Genomic DNA, 12,481 nt, shown 5'->3' with positions numbered 1-12,481 from the left:
TACTAAGGCCGTGGTCAACAGGCAAGAGCCTAGCACAGACAATTCCCCTGCAACCACCACAACCATCAGTGGTGATACACTCGGATTCCTCCCGGGAAGGATGGGGAGGCCATTCACACGAAAGAAAAGTGCAAGGGAATTGGTCGCACCAGTTCAAAACCTTACACATCAACATCTTGAAGGCCATGGCAGTCTTCCTAACGTTAAAAAAACTATCCCCTCGCAGAGCTGTCCACATCAGACTGGTCCTGGATAACAAAGTGATAGTAAAATGTCTAAATCGACAAGGCTCGAGATCACCTCACATCAATCACGGGATGTTAGGCATCTTCTACCTGGCAAGGAAGAGAGGGTGGCACTTATCAGCAGTTCACCTTCAAGGATTCTGCAATGTGACGGCGGACGCTCTATCCAGGCGAAAGCCAATAGAGACAGAATGGTCCCTAGACGCAGACTCATTCTCCTTCATCTCGGAAAAAGTCCCGGAACTGCAGATCGACCTCTTCGCGACGAGCGACAATAAGAAACTACCTCGTTACGTAGCCCCTTACATGGACCTTCAAGCAGAAGCGATAGACGCCATGTCTCTCGACTGGAACAGATGGAATCGGATTTACCTGTTTCCACCAACCAATCTCCCGCTAAGATCCTTCAGAGGAACAGCTGCAGTAGTGGCCCCCAAATGGCCCAAAAGCAATTGGTTCCCTCTAGTTCTAGAATTGAAACTGAAGCTGTTTCCTCAGCCCAACCCAGTTCTATCCCAACTGGTTCAGAAGTCGACTGTTTACCTGTTTACGCTTCATCCTTGAGAACCAACAACCTACATCTCATGATTTTCTCACTCTAGCAGCAAAGAAAAAGTTTGGGATCTCGAAGGACAAAGTTGACTTCATTGCAGAGTACAAGTTAAGTTCAACTAGGAGGCAATACGAATCATCTTGGAAGAAATGGGTTTCCTTTGTGAAAACAAGGAACCCAACAGAAATATCGATAGATTTCTGTCTCTTTCTTCATCCACCCACACGAATAGGGCCTGGCTTCCACTACGATAAATGCGTGTAAGTCAGCTTTGACTAGACCTCTTCTATATGCCTTTGAGGTGGACCTCACAAGCGAAATCTTCAATAAGATAGCAAAAGCATGTGCTAGACTCAAGCCAGCAACCCCTCCAAAGCCCATCACATGGTTGTTGGACAAAGTCTTGCACTATGCTTCGAATCTGAACTCATAATGAGGATTGCACCCTAAAGGATCTAACATAGAAAGTTATCTTTCTGTTTGCAATAGCCTCAGGGGCTAGAGTTAGTGAAATAGTGGCCTTATCCAAAAACAAAGGTCATATTCAGTTCCTAGACACTGGAGAACTGAATCTCTTCCCTGATCCTGCCTTTCTTGCCAAGAACGAGCTGTCCTTGGAGAATCTGTCCACTAAAGGAAGATGTCTCTCTATGCCCAGTAGAGTGTCTCAAGGTCTTTCTTCGAAGAACTTCAGACATCAAGGAGGGACAGCTCTTCCGAGGCGAATCCTCAGGATCGAATCTATCCCTAAGACAACTGAGAGCGAAGCTCACCTACTTTATTCGCAGAGCAGATCCTGACAGCACACCTGCAGGTCACGATCCAAGGAAAGTTGCTTCTTCGTTGAATTTCTTTCAACACATGGACTTTGAGAGGCTCCGCTCATATACGGGGTGGAAATCATCCAGAGTCTTCTATAAACATTATGCGAAGCAAGTACATGAGATAAAATACTTTGTGGTGGCGGCGGGTAGTGCCATGAAACCTGTCATCTATTGCTGCGATGAACAATGGACTGTTTTGGGACTCAACAGTGCATTGGGTGAATAGGTATTAATACCTTCTAGTGAAATCATTACGGTGATTAATAGACTGTTCTATATAGGTGCAGAATCTAACCAATAACACCAGTGCCGTGTGAACATTTGAACACAGTGTTGATGCATATCCAACATCTGAGTGAAACTAGACATGTTTAGCTTCACATTCATTTGAGTGGCATTATATTAATGAATTCATATATGTATATTCTTCCCTTACAGGTCAGATATATATATAACCATGATGTTTATCTATGCAAGATAAGATTTCTACTTTATGTCTACATTTATAATTTATTTTGCTTATAAAAATAAATAGAAAAAATGTAGCTGCGTCTTCTTTTATCCTCAGTTATTAGAAATAAAAGAAACTCAGAGTTTTATTCTATTCCTTTAAATAGAACTTTGAATAGTACAGATGTCCAAAGCACGAAAAGGTAATCTCTAGAAAGTTTCCCTTTCGTTCTTATGGATATACAAACTTTGAATCCTTATAGTCGAAGTCGACACTTTCCCTGCAGGGGGTAGGAAGCCCTAAGCCAGTTCCAAGCTTAGTGGTTATGACAAATAACGGTAATGTCATATACGGGTCTACCAGACCATATAAGGAACTCATTCAAAGTAAAGGCACTAACACAAATCCACAGATATAGTACTTTCAAGTTAATTATCAGGTAAGCTTCCATCAGGACTACATGGCCGAGCCCAAAAAACGGATTTTGAGCAAAGTGAAAAATCTAATTTTGGGTGAGATAGCCATGTTGTCCTGATGGACCCACCCTTCTTTCTTAGGTGACCCTACCCGAAACTACTCTATCTGCGGCTATTCCAGCTTAAATGCAAGTTAGGAATGATGGGCCGTAGTAGTACGGAGAGGAGGTCCACCGGGTACCTTGATAACGGCTCCCCTTTCGTTCGCCACTCTTCCCCCTCAAAGAGTTAAATCTATTCGGGGTGAAGATTGCTATGTGTTGTATCTAAAAACATGTCCCCTGGTATTATGCGATATCCTTAAAGTTATATTAAGGATACTCGTGCCAGGAGTTAGAATTCTGGAGACCTTCGGTTAATTCTCTGGGAGCATCATTGCAGCAAATATCCCTTAGAAAGCTACCTAAAGGAACCTTCCATCAGGACGACATGGCTATCTCACCCAAAAATAGATTTTTCACTTTGCTCAAAATCCATTAACTAGCATTTCTAGGCCAGCAACTGAAAGGCATAACATTTATTCTTAAGGGGGTCATAGGACATTGCTCCCTGACCTCAGGTTGCCTTTGACATTTATTCTATTATTTAGTCACTAGGTAAATAATAATTTTGAATGTTTTAGATATGAACTAAATTACTTTTTTATGTACTGTACTGTGCGCGTGTTAACAAAAAAGCTCCGTTAAATTATATTAATAACTAATAGCTACATAAGTTTTGTATATCACATTGGCTGGGAATAAATAAAAATGTACCCTACTAAGAAACTCTCTAAATTCATGGCTATGCTAATTCTGATATTTTTGTCAGTAGTTATGAATACATTGACAGCTTCAATTCTATCTCTAGACTGGAGGTTGTTAGCTAGAAAAATGCTAGTTTCTGGGCCCTATTGTACTTCAGATATTTATTTACATTACTCACTTGTCTATTTACACTTAATTATACTTTTTATTGTGTGGTCATGGGTAGAATTTTTTATGAACCTTGGTGTTGTTTTTCTTATTTCTTTTACCCCATGAACGATAATTTTTTAAGTATACTTACTCCCGTTGTAGTCCATTGATGAGATGCAAACTTTATTCGATATATTTCATGTTAGAAGAGACTGTTTTTCTCTACTTACTTTCACCTATTCAACCATAATGCATAGCCTAAATATCAGTGTAATGATCTTGAAGGTCTTGTGTACTATATTTTTAATATTATAATTAGGAGTTAGCTCAGAAAGAGTCTAACTCTCCATTCCAATGGCTTCAGTTTCTTAACTTTCCTTTCATCTAACTGCAAATAAAGTTTTATAAAGTTTTGCATTATTATACAAGATGTAAGCATCATACATTACGCCTATTATTACTTTTACGGTTTTCTGCAGCAGTTCAGAAGTACTCCCAAAGTCTGAAATTTAATGTTGGGCCATGCTAACAGATGTAGTTGCTAGTGCCTTAACTTCCCTTCTTGAAGCCAGCTCAAAAGACTCGCCCACATAGGCTTGCATTAGGGGATGTTAGGTATCTTCTTTTGCCTAACAGTGGAGCTTCTTAATCATTTCATAATTCAAAACTAGATTGAAACTTCTTTAGTTAGCATGTAAATAGGTCAGTTCATCATGCTTCTGTATACAAATTTTGCTGTGTATGTTTGTCTTTTTTCCCTAGGAAGGATTAGCAATCATATCTTTCTTCAAGTACTGTCAAGTACTGTATAAGTTATTAGTAAGATCCCCTCAGAAGATGTTACTGTCATTTCTTTAATGGATAATGAAAAGATTAGAGCATCCAGGACAGTTGCTTGTACAGTATTAATATTTTTAGATACTTGAGTGATTTTTTATTATTGAAATGATGTAATGATGCCAGATAGAAATATCATAATATTTTTATTAGCTTTATAAATAGGCTCTGTTTTTCGTGTTTTTTTTACATATGTAACTATCCCATGAATTTTTTAGTTTTATTTTCCTGTTTTGTTGATAAGGAAGTGAATGGCCACCTTTATTTCCTTGCATATGTTTTGGCACTCAAATCTAATTTACTGATCCAATTGAATTCCTGGTCTTATCTTGTTATAAACAGGAAGCTTTGTCAAAAGCAAGGCCAGACTATGTGCGAGAAGCAGGAGAACGTCGAGCTTTAATACGTTTAAAGCAAGAGATGCGTCAGATGGCCCAAAGCCGTAACCATGAAATTATATCACAAATTCCAACTAATCTTCAGACGCCATCAACATTACAAAGATTTCTGTACAAGCCAGGTTTGTGGATGATGTTTATATTTAAACTGTTAGACATGGACATCTACTTGATATGCTTGAGAAATATTGGTTTATTCCCTAAGCATGATCTCAGTTGAGATTTTATGCCTGCAAAGACAGGACTACACCATATGCAATGATATGTTACTATCTAATGATATTATTTCTGTCAAATTTAGTTCTTGATAAACTTTATTTCCAATAAATCATAAATTTGGGGGTTATTCAGTTAGTTATTATTGATTTATTAACTAAACCCCTTTTTCCACAATGATAAGGAATATAATTTGTAAAAAGTTATTTTTCAATATTAATCTTACCCGATGATCATGTAGCTGTCAACTCTGTTGCCCGACAGAAAAAATCTAAGGTCGGGATACGCCAGCGATCGCTATACAGGTGGGGGTGTACACAACAGCGCCATCTGTCGAGTAGGTACTCAGGTACTTCTTGTCAACAAGAACTCAATTTTTCCTCTGTCGTGCCACCGGCAAGACCTACTTGGATACGCTGTTGTTTCTGGAGTTGTTTTTCACGATTTTGGTGATGTATTCGCTCTAGATTTTAGCCTTCGCTATTCAGGAACTTTTATCATTAGCTTATCAAGCTTTTTGATTAGATTTGGATTAATTGTTAATGAACTTTGCTAGATTTTGGAATTCCCCCTTGACTATTTCTACAATTCAAGATGTCTGACCATTCTCAAGTCCCTAAGTACAGGCAGTGTAGCGTTAGGGCTTGTTCTAGGCGTCTTCCGAAGGCCTCCATAGATCCTCACACCGTTTGTTCCAATTGTAGGGGTAAATCCTGTCAATTGGAAGATCGATGTGAGGAATGCGCTGGGCTTTCGGAATTCGATTTTAACGAATTCCTAAAGAATGCACGTAGGCTAGAGAAGGATAGGATCAGGAGGAGTTCTTCTCGCTCTTTTGATTTTTCCTCTCCCCATGCCCCTCAACCTACTCCTTCCCCTGTAGTGGTGACTCCCGACCCTGCTACTAGTGCTCAACCCTCCATGGCGGACATGATGCGTGCCATTCAGGCTCTTGGTGACAGAGTGGAGTCATTAGCTAATGACCGGAATCAACTTTTGGCAGATGTCAAAGAGTTGAAAGCGCAAAGTGCAGTGGGAAGAGTAGTGAGTGCAAGTGAAGTGAAAAGTGTCAGTGTCAGTGTTGCGCATGAGGGTACATCTGTTCGTGCCAGTCGTCCTCCCAGTCCGGGACCTCTTGCAAGCTCCCAAGCCCAGGGGAGAAGCAATGTCGAAGGACCAAGGGGTTCGGCAGGCCTTGATCAGCGTACGGATGTACCCTCAGTGGTTGCGGACGTATCTGTCAGAGATCGTCCCATCCACAAACAGACGAATGAGCCCTATCATTCCTCGTCTGTGGAAGAAGTTTCGAGGAAGAAACGTTGGACCAAGGTCTCACGACCTCTCAAGCGTAAGGTCCCTTCCGAGCGAGTCCAACGGCCCAGGTGTAGCCACTGGGTCAGTTCGGACTCGCCGCAGTCTTCCGAAGACTGCACACCTCCCAAGAGAGGTAGAGTGGTTCCGCAGCAGGCAACTACTCCGTCTGTTGCCGCACCAACCACGGTAGATCCTAAGTGGTCCATGCTGCAGACTATGCAGTCTCAGCTTGCTTCCTTCATGCAGGAGTATCGTGCTGAGAAGGTTGACACTGCACCAGTTAACCTACAACCTGCCACGGTTGTGCGCTCAGCAGATACTGCGGCTGCCTGCTCCCACACTCCACCTGTGAGAGCTCCACCACCGATGCGCAGTCGACCCTGCCAGACGCATGTTCATGCTGCACCCTCCGTTGACATGCGTGAGCTACCGCAGCAGCAGTGGGAAGGTGCTCTCGAGCTGCCGTGTTTTGACGCAATGCGGCATGCTCCGCAACCCATGCGGCATGCTCCGCAACCCACGGCAGTCCCTCCCACGCACCAGCACTCCGCTTTTGTTGTTGCCAGCTCGCAGACTGACCAGCAGCGGCATGATGTTGGATCCGCAGCAGCTACGCATGCACCCGTGCTGCCGGATTCAGCCGTTCAGCTTTCTGCTCCACCTTTGCCACTTCCTCCTCAGCTTTCGGATGATGGAGTATCTGATGACGAAGCTGCGCATTTGGACGATCCGCACTCTGACTTAGAAGAACCCAAGTCTACGCCTCCCTCCTTAGACTTTAGGAAAGTCCTTGCCCTGTTCAGGGACTTGTATCCGGAACAGTTTGTGTCTGCAACCCCTCGCTCTCCTCCCTCCGAGTTTGCTTTAGGCATGCAGTCAGCAGCTCCTGCCTTCACCAAACTTGTACTCGCACGCTCATCCAAGAGAGCTTTGAGGGTTATGGGAGAGTGGTTGCAGTCCAAGAAGCAGCTGGGAAAGACTGCTTTCATCTTTCCGCCTACCAAGCTTGCTTCCAAATCTAGCGTCTGGTATGCCACGGGAGAGGAACCCGGCTTGGGAGTTCCTGCCTCTGCCCAGGGCGACTTCTCAAGTCTGGTTGACTCTCCCCGCAGGCTGGCTATGAGACGATCTAAGATTTGCTGGTCCTTTTCTGACATGGATCATCTGTTGAAGGGAGTCTTTCGTGCTTTTGAGATCTTCAACTTCCTCGATTGGTGTTTGGGAGCGTTAAGCAGAAAGACTTCCCCTTCGGATAAGGACTCTGCCATGCTTATCATGTCTAGCATGGACAAAGCCATTCGGGATGGGTCTGGTGAGCTTGCGGCTTCGTACGTGTCGGGAGTGCTTAAGAAGAGAGAACATCTTTGCTCCTTCTTGTCGGCTGGGATCACTCCTTGCCAGAAGTCGGAGTTGTTGTTTGTTCCGCTTTCCAAGTGTCTCTTTCCGGAAGAGCTGATCAAGGGGATGGCTGCCTCGTTGATCCAGAAGGATACACATGACCTGGTGGCGTCCTCCGCACGTAAGGCCAAAGCTTTACCTTCCGTGCCTAGACCTAGGATTGACACACCAGCGTCTAGGTTCATCCCGCCCTTTCGTGGCAGAACCTCCAGCAGAGGAGGTACCCGTGCCGACAGTCATCGTGGCAAATCGAAGAAGGGTTCCAAGTCCTCAAAAGGCAGAATCTGACTGCCTACCTCTCCAGACAGCAGTGGGAGCCAGGCTCAAGAACTTCTGGCAAGCTTGGGAGAGCAGAGGTGCAGACCCTCAGTCTGTGAAGTTGCTAAGGGAGGGGTACAGGATTCCGTTCTGCCGCAGTCCCCCTCTAGCAACGTCTCCCATCAACCTCTCTCCCAACTACAAGGAGAAGGACAAGAGGCTAGCGTTGCAACAAGAGGTGTCGCTCTTGCTACAAAAGGGAGCGGTAGTCATAGTCCGGGACCATCAATCCCCGGGCTTCTACAACCGTCTCTTCCTGGTAGCGAAGAAGACAGGAGGTTGGAGACCGGTGCTGGACGTCAGTGCTCTCAATGCTTTAGTCACCAAGCAGACGTTCACAATGGAGACGACGAAGTCGGTCCTAGCAGCGGTCAGGAAGGAAGACTGGATGGTCTCGTTAGACCTGAAAGACGCGTACTTTCATGTCCCCGTCCATCCAGACTCCCAACCTTTCCTAAGGTTCGTCTTTGGAAAGGTCGTGTACCAGTTCCAAGCCCTGTGCTTTGGCCTAAGCACGGCACCTCTTGTGTTTACCAAACTGATGAGGAATATTGCCAAATTCCTTCACTTGGCAGACATCAGAGCCTCCCTCTACTTGGACGACTGGCTTTTAAGAGCTTCGTCAAGTCGTCGCTGTCTGGAGAATCTCAGATGGACTATGGATCTGACCAAGGAATTGGGTCTCCTGGTCAATATAGAGAAGTCCCAACTCGTCCCATCCCAAACCATTGTCTATCTAGGTATGGAGATTCAGAGTCGAGCTTTTCGGGCTTTTCCGTCGGCCCCCAGGATCAGTCAAGCCCTAAAATGCATCCAGAGCATGCTGAGAAGGAACCGATGTTCAGTCAGGCAGTGGATGAGTCTAACAGGGACACTTTCATCGCTGGCCCAGTTCATCGAGTTCGGGAGACTCCACCTCCGCCCCCTTCAGTATCATCTAGCTGCTCACTGGAGAAAGGACATGACGCTAGAGGCGGTCTCAGTGCCTATTTCCGAAGAGATGAGGTCTACACTGACGTGGTGGAAGAACAGCATTCTTCTCAAGGAAGGTCTACCATTGGCTGTTCAGACCCCCGACCACCGTCTCTTCTCGGACGCATCGGACACGGGTTGGGGTGCGACACTGGACGGACAGGAATGCTCGGGCACGTGGAATCAGGAGCAAAGAACACTTCACATCAACTGCAAGGAGCTTTTGGCAGTTCATCTGGCCTTGATAAACTTCAAGTCCCTCCATCTAAGCAAGGTGGTGGAGGTGAACTCCGACAACACCACAGCCTTGGCGTACATCTCCAAGCAAGGAGGGACTCATTCGAGGAAGTTGTTCGAGATCGCAAGGGACCTCCTCATTTGGTCAAAAGATCGAAAGATTTCGCTGGTAACGAGGTTCATTCAGGGCGACATGAATGTCATGGCAGATCGCCTCAGCCGGAAGGGTCAGGTCATCCCCACAGAGTGGACCCTTCACAAGAATGTTTGCAGCAGACTATGGGCCCTGTGGGGTCAGCCCACCATAGATCTATTCGCTACCTCGATGACCAAGAGGCTCCCGATGTATTGTTCTCCGATTCCAGACCCAGCAGCAGTTCACGTGGATGCCTTTCTTCTGGATTGGTCCCATCTAGACCTGTATGCGTTCCCTCCGTTCAAGATTGTCAACAGGGTACTACAGAAGTTCGCCTCTCACGAAGGGACACGGTTGACGTTGGTTGCTCCCCTCTGGCCCGCGAGAGAATGGTTCACCGAGGTACTGCAATGGCTAGTGGACGTTCCCAGGACTCTTCCTCTAAGAGTGGACCTTCTGCGTCAGCCGCACGTAAAGAAGGTACACCCAAGCCTCCAAGCTCTTCGTCTGACTGCCTTCAGACTATCGAAAGACTCTCAAGAGCTAGAGGCTTTTCGAAGGAGGCAGCCAGAGCGATTGCCAGAGCAAGGAGGACATCCACTCTCAAAGTCTATCAGTCAAAATGGGAAGTCTTCCGAAGCTGGTGCAAGGCGAATGCAGTTTCCTCAACCAGTACCTCTGTAACGCAGATAGCTGACTTCCTTTTACACCTAAGGAATGTAAGATCCCTATCAGCTCCTACGATCAAAGGTTACAGAAGCATGTTGGCAGCGGTCTTCCGCCACAGAGGCTTAGATCTTTCCACCAACAAAGATCTACAGGACCTCCTTAAGTCTTTTGAGACCTCAAAGGAGCGTCGGTTGACCACACCAGGCTGGAACCTAGACGTGGTTTTAAGGTTCCTGATGTCAGCAAGGTTCGAACCGCTTCAATCAGCCTCTTTTAAGGATCTCACATTAAAGACTCTTTTCCTCGTTTGCTTAGCAACAGCTAAAAGAGTCAGTGAGATTCACGCCTTCAGCAGGAACATAGGTTTTACATCTGAAACGGCTACATGTTCCTTGCAGCTTGGTTTTTTAGCTAAAAACGAGCTTCCTTCTCGTCCTTGGCCCAAGTCGTTCGAGATCCCAAGCCTGTCCAACTTGGTGGGGAACGAACTAGAGAGAGTACTTTGCCCAGTAAGAGCTCTTAAGTACTATTTAAGACGTACAAAGCCATTACGAGGACAATCAGAAGCTTTATGGTGTTCTATCAAGAAACCTGCTTTACCGATGTCTAAGAACGCAGTTTCTTATTACATCAGGCTTTTGATTAGAGAGGCCCATTCTCATCTGAAGGAAGAAGACCTTGCTTTGCTGAAGGTAAGGACACATGAAGTTAGGGCTGTCGCTACTTCAGTGGCCTTCAAACAGAACCGTTCTCTGCAGAGTGTTATGGATGCAACCTATTGGAGAAGCAAGTCAGTGTTCGCATCATTTTACCTCAAAGATGTCCAGTCTCTTTACGAGAACTGCTACACCCTGGGACCATTCGTAGCAGCGAGTGCAGTAGTAGGTGAGGGCTCAACCACTACATTCCCATAATCCCATAACCTTTTTTAATCTTTCTCTTGAAATGCTTTTTATTGTTGTTTTTTGGGTTGTACGGAAGGCTAAGAAGCCTTCCGCATCCTGGTTGATTTGGCGGGTGGTCAAATTCTTTCTTGAGAAGCGCCTAGATTAGAGGTTGTGATGAGGTCCTTTAGTATGGGTTGCAGCCCTTCATACTTCAGCACCTAGGAGTCGCTCAGCATCCTAAGAGGATCGCTAGGCTCAGTAAGGAAGACGTACTTAAAAAGGCAGAGTAATGGTTCAAGTCGACTTCCTTACCAGGTACTTATTTATTTTATGTTTGTTATTTTGAATAACTGCTAAAATGGAATACGGGATACTTAGCTTCTAATGTTAACATGTATGCTGGTCTCCACCCACCCCCCTGGGTGTGAATCAGCTACATGATCATCGGGTAAGATTAATATTGAAAAATGTTATTTTCCTTAGTAAAATAAATTTTTGAATATACTTACCCGATGATCATGAATTTAAGGACCCTCCCTTCCTCCCCATAGAGAACCAGTGGACCGAGGAGAAAATTGAGTTCTTGTTGACAAGAAGTACCTGAGTACCTACTCGACAGATGGCGCTGTTGTGTACACCCCCACCTGTATAGCGATCGCTAGCGTATCCCGACCTTAGATTTTTTCTGTCGGGCAACAGAGTTGACAGCTACATGATCATCGGGTAAGTATATTCAAAAATTTATTTTACTAAGGAAAATAACATTTTACCTGGATTTTCTACAGTATAGTTTTAATAATCGACTTGGTGCCTTTTAATGCCTTATTTTGGATATTGTTTCTTACAGATATTGCCCCATTGTTTTCGTATAGAGATATACGGGAACAGAACCGACGTTTATATCAACTCTTACCTGAGGCTAATATGAACCAAGTTAGATCACATCGCATCGCAGAGGATCGCACAAACAGGCTGATATCAAAAATGTATAGTCAGGTAATTATGATAAATCCTTAATTTTTTATACAATTAAAAATTTAGCTAGATATTGTAAGGTTGAAATAATCTCATGATCTCACTTTATTGATAAGTGTTAGAGAGGGTTAAAGTTGATCCTAAATACAATAATGGTAATTGTATTTAACAATTTTAGTCATTGAATATTTGCATAAATGACATTACTACAAATATAGCTTATTCAACTATTGCTCAATTATCTGTTACACCTTTACTCTTATCTTTCAAATTTTGTTAAAAGACTAATATTGATTTAAGATTCAACATTGTCTGAAAATCCAAATTTGGTGGCACAGCATATGGTTAGTTTTTCACGACTGCATAGCTACATGTAGAGACAGTAAACAGCTTGAAGTAGTATATGTATGTGTAATATATATTTATACATACTGACTTTTCAATATTTAACTTAGCCGGTGATTATATAAGCTGCAACTCTGTTGCTCGACAGAAAACTCTACGTTAAAAATCCGCCAGCGATCGCTATGCAGGTAGGGGGTGTACTTCAACAGCGCCATCTGTCGTGCAGGTACTCAGTACTCAATGTAAACAAAGAACTCAATTTTCTCTCTGTCGGGCTACCGGCAAGACCTACTAATTCGCTGTGCTAACTGGATTTATTTTCACAACTATTGGT

General features: G+C 44.3%; 1 protein-coding gene across 2 annotated transcripts in view; it reads left to right on the top strand.

Annotated features, from left to right (window-relative positions):
- LOC137655090 (serine-rich adhesin for platelets-like) overlaps positions 1 to 12,481 on the top strand; it is a 258,167-nt gene that overhangs the window by 226,243 nt on the left and 19,443 nt on the right. For both annotated transcript variants that reach the window (XM_068388991.1, XM_068388984.1), the window contains 2 exons: positions 4,625 to 4,802; positions 11,675 to 11,823. In XM_068388991.1, coding sequence (XP_068245092.1) covers positions 4,625 to 4,802; positions 11,675 to 11,823 — 327 coding nt within the window. The remainder of the gene's footprint in view (positions 1 to 4,624; positions 4,803 to 11,674; positions 11,824 to 12,481) is intronic.

The sequence above is a fragment of the Palaemon carinicauda genome, chromosome 1, assembly GCF_036898095.1.
Source record: "Palaemon carinicauda isolate YSFRI2023 chromosome 1, ASM3689809v2, whole genome shotgun sequence".
Taxonomy (NCBI): domain Eukaryota; kingdom Metazoa; phylum Arthropoda; class Malacostraca; order Decapoda; family Palaemonidae; genus Palaemon; species Palaemon carinicauda.
Note: the sequence above shows the minus strand (reverse complement) of the source record. Positions and strands in the feature narration are given on the sequence as shown.